At 34.0% G+C, this 25,838-nt stretch overlaps 2 protein-coding genes across 2 annotated transcripts; one reads left to right on the top strand and one right to left on the bottom strand.

Moving 5' to 3' along the window:
- Window positions 1-2,561: 2,561 nt before the first annotated feature.
- Window positions 2,562-5,017, top strand: LOC106109015 (opsin-1-like). The gene is made up of 9 exons (XM_013290412.1): window positions 2,562-2,656; window positions 2,745-2,829; window positions 3,270-3,390; window positions 3,611-3,728; window positions 3,805-4,018; window positions 4,084-4,231; window positions 4,304-4,414; window positions 4,541-4,707; window positions 4,776-5,017. Exons 2-9 carry the CDS (start codon window positions 2,753-2,755, stop codon window positions 4,900-4,902), a joined length of 1,083 nt encoding a protein of 360 aa, XP_013145866.1. The 5' UTR covers window positions 2,562-2,656; window positions 2,745-2,752; the 3' UTR covers window positions 4,903-5,017.
- Window positions 5,018-19,817: 14,800 nt separating this feature from the next.
- LOC106108878 (opsin-1-like) lies at window positions 19,818-23,559 on the bottom strand. The gene is made up of 9 exons (XM_013290187.1): window positions 23,471-23,559; window positions 23,017-23,132; window positions 22,726-22,846; window positions 22,169-22,286; window positions 21,714-21,927; window positions 21,332-21,479; window positions 20,906-21,016; window positions 20,493-20,659; window positions 19,818-20,073 (listed from the first exon to the last, which is right to left on the bottom strand). Exons 2-9 carry the CDS (start codon window positions 23,121-23,123, stop codon window positions 19,947-19,949), a joined length of 1,113 nt encoding a protein of 370 aa, XP_013145641.1. The 5' UTR covers window positions 23,124-23,132; window positions 23,471-23,559; the 3' UTR covers window positions 19,818-19,946.
- Window positions 23,560-25,838: the final 2,279 nt, after the last annotated feature.

Below are 25,838 nucleotides of genomic sequence, written 5' to 3'. Positions count from 1 at the left end.
TAACATCTAATATTAAATCTAGTTAACGTTAAGCGCCTCTTTTTATAAAATTAATAAATGAGAATAATTGACACTAAAAGTGTTTTAATTTGATTTGTTTTGCATAATTACAATATTTATCTCATTACTACTAAGCCCCCAATCGCACGTGCGTTTTTTTAACGCGCGTTAATAAAATAGAAACATTTACTACGCGGCAGCGTTTTTAAAACGCAACGCTTTTTTATTGTGTTGCATTTTTGATCGATTCAAACATGCGCGATCAAAACGAGATTGCTTTTAATATTTCCATTTGAGCGAGATTTTTAAGAAAACGCGTTAAAAAGTATCAGTGGTTATTTTTAAGAAACAATTGCTTTCGGACTTGACTTCTTCCGCGTGAAATTAAAATTTAAAAGTAAGTAGCTTATGTGTTCGTACAGACTATTCTTAACATCTATGCCAAATTACATAGAGATCCGTTCAACAGTTTAGGCTACAAACTCTAACAATAAATAAATTCACAAATTCATGACATTAGTAAGATTTGTTGCGTGTTCGAATATTGATGCGATTGCGACGCCATCTAGTTTAATACGATTTAATACAATTTATATGGCAATATTCATAAACGGTTGCGGACAATGAAACTATTTGTGCCGTTGCTTATCCCTTTTGTAATTCCGGCCCAGTACGGATACGTTTAATCTTGTACGTGACTGGAAATAATAATACGATCTCTGATAATTGACAATAAAGAGATAATGTAATAAAATGCGGTACTTAAAATTAGCCATAACACGAATTGCCCAATTTTGCTAACATGAATAAATACTATGATAATAATTGATTCAATTTGCATATGTATGTATTGAAATAACTCAAAAACTACTGGGCGGATTTTAAAAAATCTTTCACTGTTAGAAAGGTAATTTCTCTATGAGTAACATAGGCAACATTTTTCTTTTTTTTTATTTCACCAGTACGAAGTCGCAAGAAACAAATAGTCATACTAATGTCATAAATGCGAAAGTTTAGATTTTTTTTTTAATTCCAGGCTGACGGAGGCGAGGGCGAAAACTAGCTTATACTAATATAATAAAGTGTAAACATACATTTCTTTGTTACGTAGCATGTCAATTGTTTCCGCAATAAAACATCTAGTAAATTGTTTTGCGTAAGTCGTTGAGACCAAAATTTCAGATTTACATTGCCTTGTATATGAAAGGGCTATCAGCATCTATGGGAAACTGGACAATGTTTTATATATAATCTGAGGGTCGTATATTTTTAGTAATTTAAGGCTAGTAGTACTAGATAGTAGTAATAATACGAGGTACGATGTTCAAATACTGTACAGTTTCCAATTTATCAACGCCATGACGTTATCTTAAATCGTATACAAGTATCATAACTATTAAAGCACTTAGAGCTGGCAGATAGCTATCGTGCATTAAAACTTTCTGCCGCAGTTTGAATTTAAAAGTTAAAGTTGTGATACCACTTTATATTGATTGCAAGTTAGTTTGTCCGCATTATAAAATAACTTCTGTGTATTATTTACAACTACATTAAATTCATACAATTTGTAGATATATACAATACATAGTATATACAATTTGTTTATCCTCACTCCTTAACTCATATTAAAAAAAACACAAAATCTCTTCGCGTGTTTTTTTTTATAATATAAAGTGTCCAACGAGCAAGCGGCCACCTGAATCCATCGAAATGGAAAGCGACCGCTGCCCATAAACATCCGCAATTGCAGTTGCGTTGCCTACCCTTATTGACGGAGGGGGAGATGCACATACAAAGGATATTTCCCCTTCCTATGCGTCTCCTCCGCCGTCAAATGCACTTTCCTTTTCTATACTTTCCTTATAAGAAAAGGGTGGTAAAAGAAAGGGACTTTAATAGGCCTCCTCAAATACTCCTCAATTCATATTGGGAAAAAAACACATTTCTTCTTTTATTGAAGGAGACTATTAATGCACCCACATGACATGTTTTCTATTTTCTTTTTCACGCTATAGCTAATTTCATCAACTACCTTAAGGTGATAGACGACGGTAGATGTTAACACCAAATTACACGAGTCGTAGTTTGAAAAAAGTTCTCAAAGATTATTTCGTTAGAAAAATCTTGTTTCTAGTTTATGTAGTAACTAGCTTTTGCACGCGACTCCGATCGCGTTGATTTACAAAAAAACAAAAGTGAGTAGCTTCTGTGTTCTTCCCGGCTATCCTCTATATCTATACCAAATTTCATTAAAATCCGTTCATCCGTTTAGACTACAAACTCTAACAAACATTCAACCATTTAAACTTTTGTATTTATAATATTTTGTATTAGTATGATTGAAAGGTTTGACATTATGTTTTAACACATGTTTTTGACAATCGAAACCCACTATAAGGATATGTAATGCTCATAATTGGCCTCCTAATTCCTAGACACCAAATATCACCTTGAATATCATATTTAATTAAGAATATTGATTTTCAGTTATTACTTTTAATCTCATGAACGTTGGTATAAAAGCAGTAAGTTGTTTAAAGGAATCGAGTAGTCAAATCACACCTCGGTTATTGCCGGGAGACTGGGGTAGTTCATTTAGTTGATTTTCTCCAGCTCTTTGGTAGTAATCTTCAAAACTTTACAATCCAAAACATAAGTGTGTTTCCTAATTTACATTTATTTATTGCCTTAAACCTCTATCTGCAAAGTACAAAATGTTTACTAAAATATTGATCTTTTTTTAGCTATCAAGATGTTCTCCTATCGTCATAATCAAACAGTAGTGGACAAAGTCCCTTCGGATATGTTGGATATGGTAGACCCACATTGGTAAGACATTTCATGTTACTATCTTTAGCCTACGACTCCGCGTAGAAAAAACCGAAAAAGTAAGTAGCCTATGTTTTCTTTCAGACTATCCCTTACATCTATGCCAAATTTCTTCGATATTCGTTCAGCAGTTTAGCCTACAAAGTCTAATAAACATTTACCTAAATTTCCGCATTTATAATACTAGCTTTCGCCCGCGACTCCGTCCGTGGGGAATTAAAAAACACAAGAGTAGGTAGCCTATGTGTTAATACAGCCTATCCTCTACATCTATACCAAATTTCATCAAAATCCATTCAGCCGTTAAGGCTACAAACTCTAACAAACATCCATCCATCCATCGTAACTTTCGAACTTATAATTTTTATATGATATTAGTAAGATAAGATTGTAACTACCTATTCACTACTAGAACTTGAACATATAACATAATTTTGTAGGTATCAATTTCCTCCTATGAATCCACTATGGCATGGACTTCTAGGCTTCACAATTGGCGTTTTAGGATTTATTTCAATCGTCGGTAATGGAATGGTGATTTACATATTTACAGCTACTAAGGTTTGTATTACTAATACTTACCTCAATTTAACACAAAATATGTGTGGGGAAACTAGCTTCTTCGGATTCCGTTCGCGTGGATTTGAAAATAAAAAAGCCTATGTGTTTTTTCAGACTACATGTGTGCCAAAATTTCACTGAGTTCCGTTCAACCGTTTAGACTACAACCTCTAACAAACATCCATCCATATAAACTATAGCATTTATTTTATTGTTACAGAACCTTAAGACGCCTTCTAATTTGCTGGTCGTTAATCTTGCATTCTCCGACTTTCTGATGATGTGTGCGATGGCTCCTGCCATGGTTATTAACTGCTATAACGAAACATGGGTCTTTGGTTAGTATATAGTATGAAGAGAGCTTCATTTTGTTTAATTTATTTGCTGGTATTTTCTACTATTTAAATATTTCAGGTCCCTTAGCTTGTCAACTGTACGGTTGTGCGGGATCACTATTCGGTTGCGTGTCCATATGGACTATGACGATGATAGCATTTGACAGATACAATGTTATCGTAAAAGGTATCGCGGCTAAACCCTTGACGAAAAACGGAGCTCTTTCAAGGATACTTGCAGTTTGGGTTGCTGCTTTAGTATGGACTCTTGCGCCTTTCTTTGGATGGAATAGGTAAATGTTTTCATCATTATAGTCTTCTTTGTTGTTTTTTATTTTATTTTTAATAATTGAAACAGGTATGTGCCAGAGGGGAACATGACAGCGTGTGGAACTGATTATCTAACTAAAAATTGGAACAGCCGTAGTTACATCCTCGTCTACTCGGTCTTTGTCTACTTCGCGCCACTTCTACTAATCATTTACTCCTACTTCTTTATTGTTAAGGTAAATTTCTTTAAAAACATCCCATATATCAACTGGTATGCGATGATATGCACGTAATTTTCTAATTTCTAGGCAGTCGCTGCTCATGAAAAGACAATGCGAGAGCAAGCCAAAAAGATGAATGTTGTCTCTCTTCGATCTTCAGAAGCGGCTAATACAAGCACGGAATGTAAATTGGCGAAAGTAAATAGTAAATTTAAAACCGAATTCACTTAATTTTAAATTGTGTATACTGATTTAAATGTTTTATTACTTCTTACTTACTTTAGATATTAGTAATTAATTTCGTTTATCTTTTGTTTTTTTCAGGTTGCACTAATGACCATTTCTTTATGGTTCATGGCATGGACACCATACCTGATCATCAACTACACGGGCATCTTTGAGAGCGCACCGATCACCCCACTTGCCACAATCTGGGGCTCTCTCTTCGCCAAAGCCAATGCTGTCTACAACCCTATTGTATACGGTATCAGGTGAGTTGATAAAGCAAGTTTAATTAAGATTTTAACCTAGTCATGTATTCATTATATTTCTGTTACAGTCATCCAAGGTATCGTGCTGCGTTATACAAGAAATTCCCTTCATTGTCGTGTGAGCCAACTTCCGATGAAACAGAATCAGTAGCTTCATCTACGACAGCAGTAACTGATAAAAAACCTTCCGCGTAAACTCATTTGTTTATTTATCTATCTTCTGTATATAGTACTATAGACTACTCCATAGTGTTTACGATCACTGACGATGATGGATTTGTAATTTGGACCACTGATATTTTTGACTAAATAAAATGCAATTAGGTTTGAAACCTGATATGTAGTTTTATTATTGACATCCTTTTAGAGTCTAGTAATTAATTAGTGTTCAGAAATATAATCTTCCTAACATTATGAATGTGAAAGTTTAGATGGATCTTGATGAAATTTGACAAAGATATAGAGGATAGTCTGGAAGAACACGTAGACCTTCTTTTGTTTTACTTTTAACTCCACGCGGACGGAGCAGAAAGTTATTTTAAAATATAATTACGCATACTATCCGGAAAATAGAACTAATATCCAATATATTTTTAATCTGCAAATATGCTGCAATATTTTGATAAATTAAATGTTTATTCTCGTCACCGAATCTATTTGAATAAAATAAATAAGCCTGATGTTTTAATTGGGAACAACATTTGCATATAAATTACACATTATTCTGACACGAACTAACAAATTGTGTTTTTGTTTTCTAACGTGACGTAATTTATTCGTAGCTACAAAAGATTATTTTGTATAACAATGTTATAAAAAATTGTAACCACTGGATAATTTTTTAGTCTATTTGTGGGGTCAAAATTTTTAATTTTTCATCCATCCAACAAATTTCGATCCATCGAATGAAAAGGGTTTCATCTCAATATATGAATAATTTCTATTTATGTCTATATTCTATGGCTGCAAAGGAAGAGGAAGACCAAAGAAAGTATGGATGGATTGTGTGAAAGAGGATATGCTTAAGAGAGGAGTGGATTCAGATATGACGGCTGATAGAGATGTATGGAAGAGCAGCACATACTGTGCCGACCCTCCATAAGGGATAAGGGCAATGATGATGATGATGATCTATATTCTATATTAATATTATAAAGAGGAAAGGTTTATATTTTTGTATGTATTGAAATAACTCAAAAACTACTGGGCCAATTTTAAAAATGTTTACACCATTACAAAGCTACGTCATTGTTTAGTAACATAGAATATTTTTTTTTTACAATTTTGTAATTTCACGTATACGTAGTCGCGAGCAACAGCTGGTATCTGATAAGTAGATTGTGTGAACATAACTATAGTATATCTAAAGCATCTATATGCATCACCTAACACGTCTCTTGTGCAAATTCCTCGTCGAGTCCAATCACGTTCAACGCATTTGCAATCTCTGTTATAATTCACCCGGAACAAGACTGACAAAGCAAAGTAAATGGATTTACTGTAAGAAAGCTTTTATAATACAGAACTTTTAAAAGTTACTTATTATTCTCTTATACTGATTTCTTTCTATAGTGTGTTGAGTATCAGAGAACACTTTTGATTAAAGAATCGAACATTTATGCGATAATCGACTGTCGATTGTTTCGAAGCCTACTCAACTGTTTTTTACACAACTAAAATTCGAGTAGTGTTCGCACGACATAAGCTCATAGGAATCAAAGCGAGACGAAACAGTTGTGCGATAGTTTAATCAAAGGTGTGCGCTAATTAAAACAAAAATATATTCCTTGATATTTCTTACTTTGACAATATGTCTTAAAACTAAAATCAAAACTAATATTAATAGTGGAATAGACTGTAAATACGAGTTAATTCTAAACAGGTTGCCTTTATAACTGGAATCATTAATTGGCCTGCATTTCCTGGTGTTGAAAATTAGTCCCTGGTTGAGATCTTATTCCAGAGAAATACGAGGATAATTTTATATCTAATGTGTCTAAATATTTACACTTAATTATAAATGAAATGGCGATAAAGCGAATTATATAAACAAGAAGGAAAATTTGCATTACGGAATTATTTAATACTAACTTTTGCCTGCGATTCCGTCCGCGAGGGATTTCAAAAAGTAAGTCTTGTATTGTCAGTGGTCACTACCACCCGCTTTAACATCTTAGCACGAATGGACCGGTACACCCGGTGTAATACCACGACCACACAGAAGACAGGCGTGAAATGGAAGCAATTCCGTGTTTCGTCTGATGAGTGTGGTGCCGAGGACTAATTTAAGTCCCTTACCCCTTACCACCCTTTTCTCATAAGGAGAGGATGGGAAGGGGAAGTGGATTTGACAGTGGAGGAGATGCATAGGAAGGGGAAATATCATCTTTAAGTGCGTCTCCTCCTCCGTCAGTTAAGGGTAGGCAACGCATCTGCAATTGCGGATGTCTATGGGTCTATGTCTATAAAAAAAGAATAGGAAAGGAACGTGGACTTGATATTGAAAATGTCTATAGGGAGCGGTCACTTTGCGTTTTGGCGGATTCAGGTGGCCCCTTGCTCGTTTGCCACCTTATGATATAAATATAAAAACAACAAGAACATAAAACAATAAGAATATGATAAATGTGTTACAATTATAATGCCAATATGCATCACTTGTTCACTTGTACAAACATTATCCAGTCTAATCACGTCCAATGCATTTGCAATCTCAGCAGGAATACTCCCCGAGCGCAGAGCTCGTGAGAACAAATTTATGCAAACTTAATTACACAAGCAAGTAGTTGTAAAATTGCTACATATCTTAATTAGCAATTATAATTAAACAACTCAGTATTCAAACAAGATAAAATCATGAGGTGAAAGAAAATGAAATGGGAATACCTATGACGGGAAAATCGCAATGACAAATATTGTATAACTAACAAAATGTGCGATAATGTCATCTATGAGTTAAAGTATAAAGACCATTTTACAATGGCTTTGTTTTCCTAGCTGATGAACAATCAAAACTAAGACATTTCTTGTGCCAAAGACCCAATTAATAATAGAGAAATCTATACTAATATAACAAAGCGTAAATAGTGGTGAAGGATGTCAGCATGACACGCTTTAGTCTAGATATCAGAATTGGAAAAAACCTTCATGTAGGAAAGGGACCATCTACCTGCCAACTTTAAGGAAGCAAGGTTATTATGGTAAAGGTAATATTGAAATTTGCTATTGAGAATTTAACAAAGGTAAACAATAAAGTTTTTATAATTTCAAGCGGATGAAGCTGCACGGGAACAGCTAGTAAATTAATAAAAAGCTAATTACGTATGCAAACAGTTTTAAAATCATAGCTTTTCAATTCCTCAAATCCGAATTGACCTTTAAGCAATATTCCCCAAACTATTCAGATGACGTCCAGTATTAATTCTAAGCCAATAACTTAAGATTGTATTGTCAATTCCAGTCACGTATACAAACAATGATGACGTGACGAGTTTCGAATGGCCGAAGAGATAATAATTTAATTCTGACTGTCAGAATTATAGGGAGTTAGTAAACTGACAATATTTTAGTTAATATCTTTATACTTCGGTTGCTTTTAAATAAGGGCCTGTCCCACAAAATTGTTAACCGTCGGATAACGATTCAGCGTGTAAAATATGTAATGGAAATATTTCATTTTGTTCCCTTATATGACAGTATCGTCAATTTTAAGCTCTCTGAACCTCTATCAGCCTATAGTGAGACAGACCTTAAGTCTTACGTGTAAGATTACGCATGTTTATACGAGAAATAAAATTAGGCCATAGTTTCTGATCACGTACAAGATTAAGCGTGGATAGAGGGGAGCAATAAAGGGTCGCGAACACAAACGCAATCTACACGATTGTTCTGTAGCTCAAAAAATTATTTGCCCATAAAGAAATGGATAAGGCACAGTGTCGGAGTGGTAATTAATAAAATTGCCGCTTTTAGCGGATGTTGTAAAGATTACATATTGGCATATCTTGCTGATAAGTTTTTATACTCATAATGGACATATTATGCGACGAAATGATGGGGACATAAACCAGAAAGTGTTGAGATTGAATGTGGATGGCTACAAAGGAAGAGGAAGACCGAAGAAAGTATGGATGGATTGTGTGAAGGAAGATATGCTTAAGAAAGGAGTGGATTCAGATATGACGGCTGATAGAGATGTATGGAAGAGCAGCACATACTGTGCCGACCCTCCGTAAGGGATAAGGACAAGTGGATGATGAAGTTTTTATACTCACTTAAAAATGCATTTCACAAAATTAAAGCGAGTATTGAGTTTGTTCTTTTTTAGCTTTTGTTCGAGACTCCGACCGCGTACTTCCAAACAGTTCACTACATCTATGACTAATTTCATCGGGATTCGTTCATCAGCGGCTCTAATTAACATCGATTCTTCCATCTAAATTTTAGCAGTTATAAAATTGGTTAGATTTTTATTTGATGCAGGTGAAGGCGCACTTGACAGGTCCTGTCACTTAAACTCAATGTGTCAGTTATAAGTCGCTTCTGTTTTATTTCACGAGATATTTTTACCCATCTATACTATTATAATAAAGCGTAAATACATACTCCTTTGTTGCTTAAGATGTCAGCAATTACAGCATACTGAATAATTCTTTTTTTAGTAAAAAGCCGTACACTTACGTCACGCTTTAGGCTATATATTTTCACGCTATTAAACTTAGGGGGTAAATATTTTGGATAAAAACCTTAATGTGGGAAAGAGATCATAAGTTGCTGCCAACATCATGGAAGCTAGACTGTCAAGGTTTGTCATGTCATGTCATTTTGAGATTTGCTATTGATAATTTGACAAATGTAAAGAATTTTTTTTTTTACTTTCATGCGGATGAAGCCGCACGGGAAGTACAGTTACTTGTTTCCGTAAAATGTTAAGATAACTCAACGGGTAGTGCTTATATTGTTAAGAATCAATTTGTTAATGAAATAACTTTTCCTATTATTTAAGTTTCCTTGAAGAGAAATAAATAAAACTCGTTAATCTCCTGACAGCAATTTGGCTGATAGCTCGCAGCTATGCCGTCACGCCGTCTGTAAACCTTCGTCTTGTTCCGCTCCAACGCGTAGAAAGGATTATAAGTAAACTATTTATAAGATGTACGGATAATGTTTTATTTTGTAATTTAATTCTAGACTATAACAATAAGCCGGTTTATACGTTCATGATGTACAAACTGGGTTGAGGTTAACCTTGTAAAGTTACCTCAAAAAGTGTAAATAGATTTTGCTAAAAGGATGTCTAAAGCTACATACGCTCAGATTTGTCTGACAGTTTTATCTGAATAATCCGATAGTTCAGATAAATCTAACAAAATCGAAAACTGTTCAGTCCTCAGTTTTATCTACACAAGTTAAATTTATCTGAAAGATCCGACTTTTCTGATAAAACAATCACATAAACTAAGCGTGTAGCAACCTTAAGGGAGTGAATTAGATGTATGAAAAAGAATATACTCTGCCGATCCACCGTAGGGTAAAAGCGGACGCCATTTTGACTACTTTATCGCACAGCTTCTATGCGATTGTCGATTGTTTCGCAGCCAATCCAACTGTTTACTTGCACAACTAAAAATCGAGTAGAGTGCGCACCTCCATATAAGCTCATAAGATAGCGCGACTAAACAGTTGTGCGAGAGTTCAGTCAAAGGTGTGCGCGCTCTATAAGGGCATATAGTTCGTTTTAGATATGATATATTTAGACGTGACGAAGTGTAAAAATAACAATCGGATAAAGATAGTGTTATATTCAACAATAAGGTAACTCAACGACCCATGTAGTTGAATGTCTGTCAAAACAAATTGTCAAATCAATCATTGTTTGTCCTCTATCCATCCTTATGTTATTTCACACGAGGGTAGAACAGTGCGTTATCTAAGGATCCTTTAAAGGATATACGGTACTGTAGACTGCTCTGTCACACTGTACTCGTGTGGAATTAGCTATACTTGTTTTTATCTAGCTTTGTAGAGCGTTTATTTATCGTATCATACGAGACAGGTGTTTCCAAAATACAGATAAACAAAAATATTTAATGCAAATATCTTTTTTTCCGATTCAGAATATAGTAACGAAATTTCTTTATTTCATTTATGAGTCTGATATAAATTCGTTGAAAAAATAACGTAACAATATCTTGTGTTGCTATTATTTCTGCTGAATTATGAGGTAATTTTATATCTTAATATCTCTTGGCGTCACGGTCTACGATACAAGCTTTATTAAGTTATTGCTTATATTTACGATTTCTGTGTTGGAGAAGTCATAGCATATTTTTTTTATATTTACTTATAACATTCTTGATATACGTATCGTACAAATAAATCTATAAAACGTACTTTTGTTTTATATCAAACTAGTTTTTGCCCGTGACTCCATCTTATACCTTATACCTATGTGTTCTTCCAGATTACGCTCTACATCTATGCCTTTCATCAAGATCAGGTCAGCCCTTTAGGTTACAGACTTTAACAAATATCTATCTATACTTTTAAACAAGCACAGATAATAAATTTTTCTAGATCGAACAGAACCATTCAATCATATACGGTTTAATAAAAAAATATACAATCGTATCCTAGGATATGAAACAATAGACATACGGAATTCATTTCAGTTTCAGCTGTCACACGGGTACAATATCCTACTGTAACTATTGTCGGTCATTGAATATTCCGACGTGACCGGACTCGGAGGCTCGTGAGGCTTTCGAAGTAACGAGAACAAATAACAAATACAAATTGTATCAGTTTTATTGTGCGTACGATACTCACATAAATCGGACGGAATGCTTTTTTCTAAACAAGAACAAATCTATTGTCTTGATTTTTTACACAATAACAATTTTTGTGATGCATTGAACAAGGAATAAAATATCGGAATAAGCATAATCTTACTAAAATTATAATAAACTAGCTGTTCGCGTGCGGCTTTAACCGCCTAAAATTATTGATTTTTGATTTATTGTTTACATTTATCAAATTATCAATAGCAAATGTCAAAATGACATGTCATGACAAATCTTGACAATCTTGTTTCCTTAATGTTGGCAGCAACTTATGGTCTCTTTCCCACAATAAGGTTTTTATCCAACATAGACCCCCTAAGTTTAACGACGTGAAAATATGTAGCCTAAAGCGTGACGTAAGTTTAGGGCTTTTTATTAAAAAAGAGTTATTCGAAAATATACTGTAATTGCTGACATCTTAGGCAACAAAGAAGTGTGTGTTTACGCTTTATTATATTAGTACAGATAACTATACAAAACTAGTGTGTGCTAGCCTTAAAGTTCTACAATATGATGCTTTTAAAGTTAAATACAATAAAAAAGTAATTTAAAAGTTGACATTTAAAGTCACATTAGATATACGATAGCAAACGTTTTCCATCGAACCCTATCCATTTACCGGAATTCAGTTGGACATAAAAGTGAACGTACAATTTCAATTAAAAAATAGTTACGATGAAAATTCTGTTATGTAACTCGACTTGCTTCGTATCCATTTGTAGTTTAATAGCAAGCCTTTTAGTATCGCTTTATCTTTACAATCACATTTATAGAGCGCGCACACCTTTGACTAAACTATCACACAAATAGTTTATCATCATCATCATCATCACCAGCTCAATATAAGTCCCTTGGGGCTCGGAGCCCGGATAAGAGGTGTCAAGGCCATAGTCAACCACGCTAGCCAAGTGCGGGTTGGTTGACTTCACACATATCTTTGAATTTCTTCGCCGATATGTGCAGGTTGCATCACAATGTTTTCCTTCACCGTAAGAACGTCGAGTAAATTATGTACATATGAAAATTCGAAAAATCGAAAATCACATTGGTACATGGCGGGATTCGAACCTAAGACCTCTAGATTAACACGCAAGGAATACAAATCTACGAAACTAAACATTTTACATTTCTCAAATAACATTTTATAAATTGAATTCTACGTTCTAGAGTACACGCTGACAAGGTAATGCAATTTAATAAGCAAATTATGTTCACTTTTTCTTTAAAACACAAACTATTTCCTAGAAATGTGTGGGAAATATATGATATATAATAACTAACATGCTGTTTGTAGATAATTTTGAAATTGTATTTTCTACGCTTCTAAATATATTGCATTGACGATTCGTCCCACTTTTGGTGGCAAAAAATAAACGCTTTATATCTTTTCTGTCGTACCCATACCCCTTCAGTAATTTAAACTAGTTTCGAATGAGTAGAAAGACACATAAGTTACATTAAAACGCATGACCAAAACTTTACAAGAAATACTCGTAGCGTAGTAAGAGCGCGCCGACACCTTTGACTAAAACTATCGGACAACTAAACAGTTGTGCGATAGTTCAGTTTCGAATAAACAGACTCGCTTTGATTTCTATTAGCTTATATGGATGTGTTCGCTCGATTTTTAGTTGTGCAACTAAACAGTTGAATTGGCTGCGAAACAATCGACAATCGCACAACAATTGTACGTAAGTAATCTTAGTTGTAATCTAAGGCACGCTCTAATCGAATAATAATTTATTTTTTTAAACTGGAACTAAATTAATCAAAACTGCAAACAAACGCAAAACAACACCCTAATGTGAGTATAACAAATCGAAACTATGTTAGTTAACATTAAAGTATTGTGTTTAGTTATAATTAAACGGAATTCAGTAAAGGTTGCACAAAAACTGGGTCAGGAGGCAAAGGTCTCTTTTTGTTTCATTGTGCGTTTGATTGATGACGATTTATTTGCTTGAGTGGGCAAATTTGTGAGCATGTTTTGTCAGAAATTATCCAAATTTTCGTCAACACATATTACAGACAAAATAACATACAAATAAGGTACATAAAGGGTCAATCAAATCTTACTAATATTATAAATGCGAAAGTTTAGATGGATGGATGTTTGTTAGAGTTTGTAGCCTAAACGGCTGAATAGATTTTGATGAAACTTGGTACAGATGTAGATGATAGTCTGGAAGAACACATAGGCTACTCACTTTTGTTATTTCTTAATTCCACGCGGTCGGAGTCGCGAGCGAAAGCTGGTTATCTATAAAACAAAATACAATAGACGAACTTTAGCCGCTACTATCAATTGGTTACAAAGTTCCGTAGTATAAATTTCTAATACTAAATCTATGCTAAGTCACACTAATGCTGGGTTTCTGAAGTTTCTATTTATTTTATCATTACCTAGTGATTCATTAGTGTTAGGTTAACCGAGTTTCAAAGGAGTAAAACTCAACTTACGTAGTTCGGAACCTAATTTTATGAATTTCTCGAACAATAAAGTTTCAAAATCAGAAACCGCCCTTGAATGTGAGTATGACAGTAAGAAACTTTTTTAAAATGTATATTACACTTACGTCCCTAAACAAATTGTGTGTATTCGAAATATTATAAGACTCGTCTATATATTTCTACACAAAGTAACAAATGTATTTTACGTGAATCGTTTTACTTAAGAATGTATAGAGAGGAAGAGAAATGACATAAACGTGAACACAATGACAGAAAATTTGTAAAATTTTTAGAGTTGCTAGTACTGTTTTGAATTTAAAAAATTAGTACAACATTTAAAAAAAAGATCTACAAGAGGCTATCGCTTAAAATTAATTTAAATTTTATATGGGTTCAATAAAAATAGATAAAAACATAATTTATCTATTGTTGTTATTATTTTTCTATGTACTCGTATGTCGTGTAAACCTATGATTAGGAAAAAATATCTGCATGTTACTTATTGTATTGTATAAAAATGTATGCGTCATAATTTTGTTCTGTTGGTTTATCTTAATAAATAAATAAATAAAATAAAAAATAATTTAAAGAGCATTAATCTTTTACTCTTCTCTACTTCCTAACCCTTATTCCACATCATGGTTAAGTCGAATTTCCTAATTAGACTCTTCCACTTCACTCTTTTACTGCGTGTTGTGATGTGTAATATCGTGTCGTACTTAATTTTTATTTTAAATCATACTAATATTACAAATGTGAAAGTTTAGATGGATGTTTGTTAGAGTTTGTAGCCTAAACGGCTGAACGGATTTCGATGTAATTTTATCTATAGATGTAGATAGTCGGGAAGAACACATAGGCTACACTTTTGTTTTTTTTTTAATACCACGGGACGAGACGGGACGGGCACGCGGGCGAAAGATAGTGTACTAATATTAATAATCTTACTTCTTACTAATATTATAAATGCAAAAGTTTAGATAAATGTTTGTTAAAGATTGTAGTCTGCTAAACATATCTCACTTAAATTTGGCATAGACTTAGAAGATAGTCTGTAAGAACACATAGGTTAATTACTTTTGTTTTTTATTTTCCTCACGGACAAAGTCGGGGGTAAAAACTTTAAAAGTATAAACGTAAATTATGCTAAAATTTCCTAAAATGTTTAAATAACTAACTTTTTGTATTAACCTATATTGTATTTTACTAATTAAGTACCTCGAGCAAAATATTCCGAATATTTTCGAGTCTTATGCCTATACCTATGAGATGCTGGCATCTGTGAGATTCCAACTCGAATGCTAATAATTCCACAGAATATGCTGCATTGAATGCATTTTGCTGAGTTGGCTGACTTTAACATGGCTTTCATAATTGAGATTTTCAAGCAAAGCACAGTGAAATTTTTATAATTTCGTGAATTTTTACAATTTATTGTTTTGCTGACCGTTTTATTAAAACAGTAGAATAGATAAGTAATAAAATTACATACTAACATTTTTCATATGTACATAATTTACCCGACGTTCTTACGGTGAAGGAAAACATCGTGTAACATGCACATATCGGCGAAGAAATTCAAAGATATGTGTGTACAAGCCTTGTCACCCTAATTGAGGGGAGACTCCGAGCCTATTCTTACCATACTTCTATGGGCGTCACAGCCATGTTATACTTTAATAAAATATAGTCTTCATTACCTCTTATGTTTTCTTCCAATTTGCACAGAACAACCTTACCAATATGGCCGTCGTGTCGTCGAGCTAATGCAACACCTTTATTTTTGACATCCGACTACTATCCGATTATTAACATAACAAGCACAATTACGACATTTTAAAACCATGATAAATATTTTAAATAATGTTTTCGATCACCATTACAAAGCTTATATCGTTATTTCAAATTATGACCAACGGTATTGATTTATAGCACAGACTAAATAACCTTTAAGAATAAGGAATATATTAAATTAGTTAAAAAAACTAATACTTCTTACTTTAATATTATTAGTACAAGTTAGACCGAGTATATCAGTAGCCAATGTCTCCAGAAAGGCTTGACGGATGTCAATAAAATTTAGTAGAGATGTGAAAGTCCTTGTGAAAGTCGCGGGTAAAACTAGTCGCATACAAAATGTGGTTTAGACATTCCATGACACAAAATTATCTACTTTTAAGGTGTCTTAAGTAGTACCATTGTAGGGCGAGGTGATCACCCTGGGTGCTGGTAATGCTAACCAGCGATTTATCTTTCATCATCACCAGCTGACTATAGGTCTCCACCGAGGGTCTCGTAGCCTGCTCTTAATTAGGGTAGTCACCCTATGGCCTAGTCAGGCCATAGTTAACCACGCTGGCCCACTGCGGGTTGGTTGACTTCACACATATCTTTGAATTTCTTCCCCGATATGTGTAAGCTGCATTATGATGTTTTCCTTCACCGTAAGAACGTCGGGTAAATTATGTACATATGAAAATTCGATTTTTCGACATAACTTTTCATTGGTACATGGCGCGATTCGAACCCAAGACCCCGTGGGTTACGAGTCAAGTGCTTAAACCACTGAGTCTCCGACTCTGTATCTTAAACTTGATTGATCCATAGTTCTACATTATTTAAATTGATTCGTTAATCCATTTTATATCAAATATAAACTACCCGAGCATTCATAATTATTATAACCTCAGATTGAGCAAACATCAGTACTTCTAAAAGGTTCAAAATGCCGTGAACCCTTTCAATTTACCTATCAAGTTTAGTTTATAATCCGATAGATTGAATTCGCTTTATTATTTAAGCCATTCAAATATTAACAATATTGTTTCCAAAGTAAGCTGACAATAGAAAGTTTGGATAGAGTTAAACAATTGATCAATCTCGGTCAAAGGTTTTGTGGACGTCTTTTGTTTTGTTTCTAGGTGTACAACTGAGGCCACACACCGTCAGTTTTGGTGCGGTTAATTGGCTTAATATCTCATGTATATTTTTATATTTAAAATTATACTGGTGAGGAAAGATTAGTACGTTTGGTTTTTTGTATGTATTGAAATAACACAAAAACTACTGGGTCGATTTTAAAATTCTTTCACCATTGAAATGGACTATATTTAAGTCCCTTTCTCTTTACCCCCCTTTTCTTATAAAGAGAGGATGGGAAGGGGAAGTGGATTTGACGTAGAACGAGATGCATAGGAAGGGGAAATATCCTCTTTATGTGCATCTCCTCCTCTGTCGGATAAGAGTAGGCAACGCATCTGCAATTGCGGATGTCTATGGGCAGCGGTTGCTTCGCCATTTTTGGCGGATTCAAGTGGCCGCTTGCTCGTTTGCTACCTTATGTTATAAAAAAAAACATGGTAGAATTCTCAAATAAAGCTATATTATAACATACTAGACTTTCTGTTGCTTGCGTCTTCGCCCGCGCGCAATTAAAAATTGAATTTAATATAGCTTATGTTTCTCAGTGATAACGTAGTTATTTATTGGTTAAAGAATATTTAATATCGGTGATTTTTGAGTACATACAAAAATAAAACTATTTTCTCTTTATAATATTAGTATAACATACTTACATACATATATAGATTATCCAAACGTAAACTATGAGAATGTAAGACTTCATTGTTAATGTAAAGTTCATTCACACTATTCATAACTGAAAGCTTTTAGCAAACAATGAAAGGTTGTTCATTTAGGTCCGAGGGTCACTTCCGACCTTAAATTTTATTGTATTAGCTTCAGTAACTAAACATTTAGATAATTTAAACAAATTTATTTAGTACAAACTGTTCCCGTGCGTCTTCATCCGCAAGAAATTACGAAAGTTTTATTTTATTGTTTACATCTGTCAAATTATCAATTACAAATGTCAGAATGACATGACATGATGACAACCTTGCTTGATGTTGGCAGCAACTTATGGTCTCTTTCAAACATTAGGGTTTTTATCTAAAATATTGACCCCTAAGTTTAATGGCGTTAAAATATATAGCCTAAAACGTGACGCAAGTGTAGGACTTTTTATTAAAGAAATAATTATTCAAAAATATGCTGTAATTGCTGAGATCTTAGGCAACAAAGAAGTGTGTGTTTACGCTTTATTATAATAGTATAGATAGTATTATTAGTAACCAACCCGCACTTGGCCAGCGTGGTTGACTATGGCCTAGTCACCCTAACTTTAGGGTAGGCTCCGAGCCCCTCGGTGGGGACGTATAGTGAGCTGGTGATGATGATGATAGATAGTATTGATAAAACTGAATACCATATTATTATTTTTGTTAACTACTATCATCCTGCCTTTTTTACATTATTCAGAATACTTTTTCACATGTCTTCATGTGAATTAACTCCCTTCTTACGCATATCCTCTTTCACACGATCAACCTACCAACACTAAATAACACTAGGTCCATGTCCAACTAAATTGTAAATTATCAACAATGCAACGTGTAAAATGTTTGATGAATATATCGGATTTTGTTCCCTTATCTGACACTCTGAACCTCTACCAGCCAGTGGGGACAGGCTCTAAGAGTGGGCGCACACCTTTGAATAAACTTTTGCATATATGTTGTTCGATTGTCGATTGTTTCGCAGCTAATTCAAGTGTTTATTTGCACAACTAAAAATCTAGTAGTGTGCACACCTCCATATAAGGTAATAGGAATCAAAGAGAGACTAAACAGTTGTGCGATGATTTAGTTCCAGATGTGCGCGCTCGCACAATGTGCATACATTGAATGTTAGTATAATATTAATTAAAAGGAATATAAAGATTCCCAACGACCCTTTTATGGCCTTGTTTAATGTTATGGGCAATTAACTTGATATTGACGCCGTAAGCCTGTCCCTTATAACCTCTTAAGATATTTAGGTTGTGGTTAAATGTAATATGAACAAAGTAATAATTAGTAATAATTTAAGCATGAAAGATGAAGCGCTATTGATAAAAAAATAATGTACTTGACAAGGCGAAAGGATTGATACTTTTTAAACGATTAAAGTTACTGGCCAGTAACAATTTTGAGTACTGGCTGAATGTGCATCGGGCAAGATGATGTCAGGACGATCGAATGACTGATGACAGTTGTCATTGAATGGTGGATTGATTTTTTTATTACAAAATCAATTAGTTAATCTCTGTAAATGTTTGAAATCCGATTAGATTGTGTTGTGCAGTTTTCATTTAAGTTGGTGATCAACTAAGGATGGTGTTGCTAATGTTACGCGATTGTTTTTTCTTTATTTCCGATACGTACGCCTACAATGGAAGATCGTTACAGTGTATATAATCTGCCTTCGGAATAAATTCTGCAAACCGCTCGTAACTCCGATATACTAATAAAAAGAAAAATAACTTAAATGAAATCTTACTAACACTTTATTGTTAACTCCAAGTATAAAATGAAAGTGTGTTGATAACAACAAAAAAGCTTGATACTTAGTAAAGCTTTGAGACTTTAATGTGTTCCAACAGAAAGCTTTCGCTGCAACCGGGGACTAACAAAAGATTTAAGTCAACCACTAAAGGTGAGCCACTGACCGTGGGGAATATTTAAAAAGATTCGCTCAAATACGCTATGCTAAAACAACTTTGAATTTTTTATCATTACAGTCAAAGAATTTTATTTGGTGCCCACTTACGATTGAATATCTAAATTGACTATCATAATAAAATCTGTTAAGAAAATGTGTGAATTTTAACAAATATTTATTTAGCATTAAATAATTTAATTTAATTGGGTATGAAATATACGTCCTTGACTGTATAAATATGAGAAGAGTGTAATGACATCACAATAAAACAAAAGATAATCTTCATGTCGGTAAAAACCGTTTGCTTTTATTATAATACATTCTGTAATCAAACCATAAAACAAAGCCAGTCGTTAGTTTTCCGTTCTTAGAGTAGATGAATCATTAATTAGTTTCCTTGAATATTCACGCCGCTGGTTTCTCGTTTGACACAGCTGTGACGTTTGACGCAACCGAGTCAACTTCGTCTGACGTCGCTTGACAGGAAAGGGATGGGAACTTCTTGTACAGAGCAGCTCGATATCGTGGATGACTGGAATAAGTTTAAATTAAATGAGATCAAGCGTCAATAACACATTTCCTTTTCTTTGTGATCTAACCATCTCCCTTGTTATAGATAAATGGTCAGAAACGTCGTTAGTTATGTTGCTATTGACTTTAATCTGTCACAGGGTTTAAATCAAAATCTGACCAAAGACTTGCTAGTGCAGAGGTGGCGAACCTTTAAATATCGTTACATACATCATAATATACCTACATAACACTTTTTTGTACTGTATAATGAATTTGTGATTAGAACTGCCCAAAATATTGTACCGTTCTATTGGTTTTCCATCCCTGTACTAGTGTGTCTACACCATTAGATATGTAATCTTAACTTTTATATTTCTCGTTGGCAAATTTTGCATCACACATTGTTTTATATAATTGTTGTAATGATCTATTACTCACCTAATACCGTATACAATAGGATTGTAGACAGCATTAGCTTTAGCGAAGAGAGAGCCCCAGATGGTGGCGAGCGGGCTGATCGGCGCGCTCTCGAAGATGCCGGTGAAATTAATGATCAAATACGGAGTCCACGCCAGGAACCAAAGAGAAATGGTCATTAGTGCAACCTGTGAAATAATAAAATAATTATCTAACTCACAGCTCAACTCGACTATTGTTTAGTCTCGCTTTGATTCCTATGACCTTCATGGAGGTGCGCATACAATTCGATTTTTAGTTATGCAACTAAATAGTTGATGTAACTACGAAACAATTGACAATCGCACAACAGTTGTGCGAAAGTCAAACCTCTAAGCACACACATCTTGCTTTTCCTTTGCTTTCTAAATTATCCATCTCAGTAGTAGTATTACCTTAGCTAATTTACATTCAGCACTAGTGTTTGCGGACTCCGATGATCTTAAAGAAGCGACATTCATTTTCTTAGCTTGTTCCCTCATTGATTTTTCATGAGCGGCAACGGCCTTGAATAAACAATTAGAAAGTAATATTATAATATTAGTAAAAGAGCAAAAAAAACTTGTAAAAGCCAAGGGTTCTCGCGGAAGATCAGCGTTGGTACTTCAATAGGAGCATCCAGTATTTATAGCTGAGCGAGGGTTAGCATTGCAACGCTAATTTTAAATATTCCTTTTTCTTTTTTTTTCATTTCATTAGTTATGTTTCTCATTATTTTGTGTTTATTATTTTTTTTTCATAATTGTAGTGTTGACAAAGGATTAAACATTATTTTAATTATTTTTTTTTTATTTTTAAAAAGACCGTTTAAAATTACATACCTTAACAATGAAATAATATGAGTAGATAATCAGCAACAAGGGGGCAAAGTAAACGAAGAATCCATAAACAGCAATGTAACTGCGACTGAACCAATCTTTAGTTAAATAGTCGGTACCACACGCAGTCATGTTACCTTCTGGGACATATCTGTAAAATATTAAAACTGTTAAGCAACTAAGATCATGAAAAATAAAATTAAATGTAGGAATAAACAATTATAATCTAAATGAAAGTCAAAAAATGGAACATAACATCTATAGAAAGGGTTATTTTGACTGAGATTGGACCTTTTTTCTAGGATTCTAGAAAGATCTATTAGAGTGGAGCTTCACAAATTTTATAATTAATGTTGCTGATTCATTTTTTTTTATCACACATCACCTGTTCCATCCAAACAGAGGCGCTAATGTCCAAGCCAATGAAGCAAACCATACGAATAGAATCCGTAATAAAGCTCCCTTCTTTGTCATCGGCTCAGCGGCTATTCCCTTGACGATGACGTTGTAGCGATCGAAAGCAATCATAGTCATCGTCCAGATAGATATGCAGCCGAACAATGAACCAGCGCAACCATATAATTCACAGGCAAAAGGACCTGTACAATAATATGTTAGTAAATTTCAAAATATTTCTATTGAACCAAAATACTTGAATCCTTGAGCCAATAAAAGAAAGAACACAGGTATGATGATATAAGGAGTATAGAAACAAAATTAATTAAGGTAAATGAATATATTTCTGTCAAAGATTACCATCAGTCGCATTTGATGATAATCAAATAAGTGTTTAATACTGAAAATTAAAGTTTGAAATTACAAGAATTTAATGTCACTTACCAAATACCCAGGTCTCGTAATAACAATTGATAACCATAGCAGGTGACATTGTAAACATCATTAGGAAATCAGAAAAGGCTAGATTTACTACAAGTAAATTTGATGGTGTCCTCAGATTCTGCAATAATTAATTTAATATTACATTTTGTTTCATCATCATCATCAGCCTTTCGTCTGCCCACTATAGGACATAGGCCTTCCCCAATGTCTTCCACAGAATGGAGTACTCCGCCTTCCGCATCCAACGACTTAAGCCGTGCGCAATAATCCGTCGTCGTCTTTTGTTTGCAATTGAATAAATAACTAATATCACTGTAGTTAACTAAGTAACGTTTAATTACTGCAACTACCAATTTCCCCTTGATTTAAAATTAAAAAGTTTTTCTCGATTCGCTAAATAAATTAGATAGCTGCATCCAATGTTTTAATACTCAAACAATAAAACAACTGAGGAAATTCTCTAGATAATTTTTGTGTTTTATTTTACAATAGCAATTAACGTTGTTTCCTAGCTTCAATTACGTTATTAAAAACAATTTATGTTATTTTAATATTACCTTTGTTGATGAGAAAATGTAGATGACCATACCGTTGCCGACCATTGAAATGAAGCCGAGTACGCCAATTGTAAAACCCAATAGACCGTGCCAAAGGGGATTCATTGGTGGAAATTGGAACCTTAAAATAAACAGATAGATGTTAATAAATTTAATTCTTACAATAACGTTGTATTTGCATTTATTTGTCAGGAGATGTACTGTTATTTGTTACTGGCTGTTGGTGTACCTTACTGGCGATTAAACTATGAATGTAAGCGGTTAAGCATTAGATATGCGTATAAACCTTACCAGTGGGGATCGACCAGATGTAACATTTCCTGCGGCACTTTGTCGACGACCGTTTGATTGCTCACGCCATACGCCGACATCTGGCCACTCCATTCTTGTAGCGTCATTGTGATGGACTTAAATTAAAAATAATACAATTTATTTACCAAAAACAAAAACAAAATTTACAAAATGTATTACTATAATAGGAAGGGAAACAAAACACAGTCTTTGTCTTTAAGAGTTTTAGAAGCAATATGAAAAAAATCTCTTCGCCACAGCATCAGAAATCTATATTAATAAAAATAAAGATATAATTGACTTTGCATTAGGTACTTTAGCGTATACGGCAATGTGTTCTGAGGCTGTCAAAAAGGTTTATGATTAAAATAACCATAGATTTTTTTAAATTACTTTAGGTGGAACTACACCACATAAAGTTGCAGCGATTAAAAACAATAAAGAAGAAACTCACGTTAGTGTAATGGCTTTCAAAAAAGTCGTGGAGAAAAACAATATTATGAACTACTCCAGACTAATTCGCTACCTCCTGATGGAGCGAGGCTGATCACACTACTCACTGTACCTCAATAACTGCTCGCTTTTATAATAACAAGCTAAGGATTAAAATTAGGGTAAGTAAAAATCGATATTCATAATAAGATATGTTAATACCCAAGGTGAAGTTTCGTATTCTAACTTACTTAACTAACCAGCTTTAGCTTAAGATTATAAGTTATATTTTGAATATTATATTTATGAAATTGAAACTCATTACTGGAATAACTTCTTTTAAACCTGATATTGTTTGTAGTGGATATTATCAAAGAAATTGCTGTCTTAGTCTGTCAGTCTTTTTCTTCAATGATCATCTTCAGGAAAGTAAGGAGTATTAAGTATATCCTCTGCGTCCCTTCTGTCTTTTGAAGATCAACACATCTGCAAATGCTGAAGCGACTGTTACCCACGCAACAGTCGTATTGCTATTTTGTCGAATTATAGTACCAATTTGCACGTTTGTTACTTTATACTAATAAAAATAGAAAAGGTTGGTAGGTGTTGATGAAAAAAAGTTATTATCCAATTTACTCCTAGGCCTTAGTGATCTCCGGTGCGTTCCACTGGAGATCCTGGGACCCTCAATTCGCACCTGAGGGCGGTCACCGAGGGGTTTTTTTTTCTTCTTCTTCTTCTTAAAGTGCCTCTCCGACTAGCGAAGGTTGGCGGTCAGTTCTCCAAATTTGACCTTGTCTCTTGAAATCGTGGTTACGCAACATGCGAGAGTGGACAGGAATTGCGAGTGCCGCCCAACTGTTTCGCCTCGCAAGAGACAAGGGGGTTTTTAGTGAGTAGAAATTTCACATAACCCTGTCTTTTACAAAAGACAGGGTATCTTTTGAAGATTTCCCCCCGTTACCAAAAAAAAGGCCTTAGTGATTGCTTTCTACAGTATGTTGTCTTTTCTTACCAAAATATGGGGAATTAATTAAGTAATTCATCTTTTATTAGAAGTTGGTGAATGACGTTGATCTAAGCACATTGTTCATAAGAGACTTTTATTTTATAAACATAAATTACTACACAATATAGACAACTAAGGAAAAATTACATTGAAAGCGCTAACTTTGCTCACCGCAAAGTTTAATTCTAAATCCATCTTCAAGTTTCTATACTCATAACGGCGCTTTAAAGCGCTTTATTCAACAGTAAGACATCAGCTTATCTAATACAACGTTCATTAAGACGCAGCGCTGCAAATCCACAGGCGTTCAATAAAGCGTGTAATGCATACCGCTACTGCACGTGTCGCTGCTCTGTAAGTATCCAGGTAGTTTAGGGCCACGAAATAGACGGTTATTTAAAATTAATGATTCTAGTAACAAATAAAATTGCGTATTTGTAAGAATTTAACCAGCATATTCCAAAAATCTCTTTCAAATTATACATTTGTTGCAAACAACTCTTTAAAAAGGAGTTTTTAGTATTTTTGACAGATGATGTGATTACTGTATGCGTTGTAATTCTTAACGTGGGTTTCCACTGAAAACACCTATAACACCTGTTAAAACTTCCTAAACACTTGAAAGACTGAGATATCAATAGGGTTTCGTACTCGTGTTTTAACTTTAAAAACTAATGAATGTTTATGGAAAAAAGGTTTTTATTATGAATTATTAATTTCGTTAATTACTTTTCTTTTTGATAAATCTCGTATAGTTATTTCTTTTATATCGTTAACATTATCATCGGAAATAACGTAAATAAAAGGCGTCAAAAAGTTGCATAAATTTTAAATAGTTTCGTGGCTCAACCTCTTACAAGCGATCCGCATTCTAGTTCCTAAGGTATTGTTTTTACTCGAGCAATCTGTCGGAGGCACGCCCTGCGATCGAAATCTGCACAGGATAGGCTTCCATTACTTGAATACCTATTCTCTTCGCTAGATTCTGGTGTATTCGAAGTGCAAAATCTATTGTTTCCTCTTTGTTTCATTTTCTTAACTAAAATTTAAACTTTGCTTTACAAAAGGCACCAACAAATTGAATTTAAACATTTTTATAAAGTTCTTGGGTTAGCGAACAATTTTCGATTTTTAGAGCGGGCGCACACATTTGACTAAACCATCGCACAACTGTTTAGTCGCGCTTTGAATTCTATGAGCTTATATGAAGGTGCGCACACTACTCGATTACAACTAAACGGTTGAATGAGCAGCGAAAAAATCGACAATCGCAGAACAGTTGGGGTATAGTTTGATCAAAGGTTTGCGCCCGCTTTAAGTGTGAATTAATATTTTTTTGATTAAATTTAGAACAAATTAAAACAATTTAATGTTTTGATTA

This window comes from Papilio polytes, unplaced genomic scaffold (genome assembly GCF_000836215.1).
Source record: "Papilio polytes unplaced genomic scaffold, Ppol_1.0 DF824269.1, whole genome shotgun sequence".
In the NCBI taxonomy this organism is placed as follows: Eukaryota; Metazoa; Arthropoda; class Insecta; order Lepidoptera; family Papilionidae; genus Papilio; species Papilio polytes.
This window is presented reverse-complemented; position numbering and strand designations above follow the sequence as displayed.

What these genes read in the sequence shown, in the direction of transcription:
- LOC106108878 (XM_013290187.1), bottom strand. Translation starts at nt 23,123, where the DNA reads ATGACGCTACAAGAATGGAGTGGCCAGATGTCGGCGTATGGCGTGAGC. An exon ending in CATCTGGTCGATCCCCACTG is followed by an intron (nt 22,847 to 23,016) that starts GTAAGGTTTATA and finishes GTTTATTTTAAG; the next exon opens with GTTCCAATTTCCACCAATGA. An exon ending in CTGAATGTAAATTAGCTAAG is followed by an intron (nt 20,660 to 20,905) that starts GTAATACTACTA and finishes ATTATTTCACAG; the next exon opens with GTTGCACTAATGACCATTTC.
- LOC106109015 (XM_013290412.1), top strand. Translation starts at nt 2,753, where the DNA reads ATGTTCTCCTATCGTCATAATCAAACAGTAGTGGACAAAGTCCCTTCG. An exon ending in ACATATTTACAGCTACTAAG is followed by an intron (nt 3,391 to 3,610) that starts GTTTGTATTACT and finishes TTATTGTTACAG; the next exon opens with AACCTTAAGACGCCTTCTAA. An exon ending in CGGAATGTAAATTGGCGAAA is followed by an intron (nt 4,415 to 4,540) that starts GTAAATAGTAAA and finishes TGTTTTTTTCAG; the next exon opens with GTTGCACTAATGACCATTTC.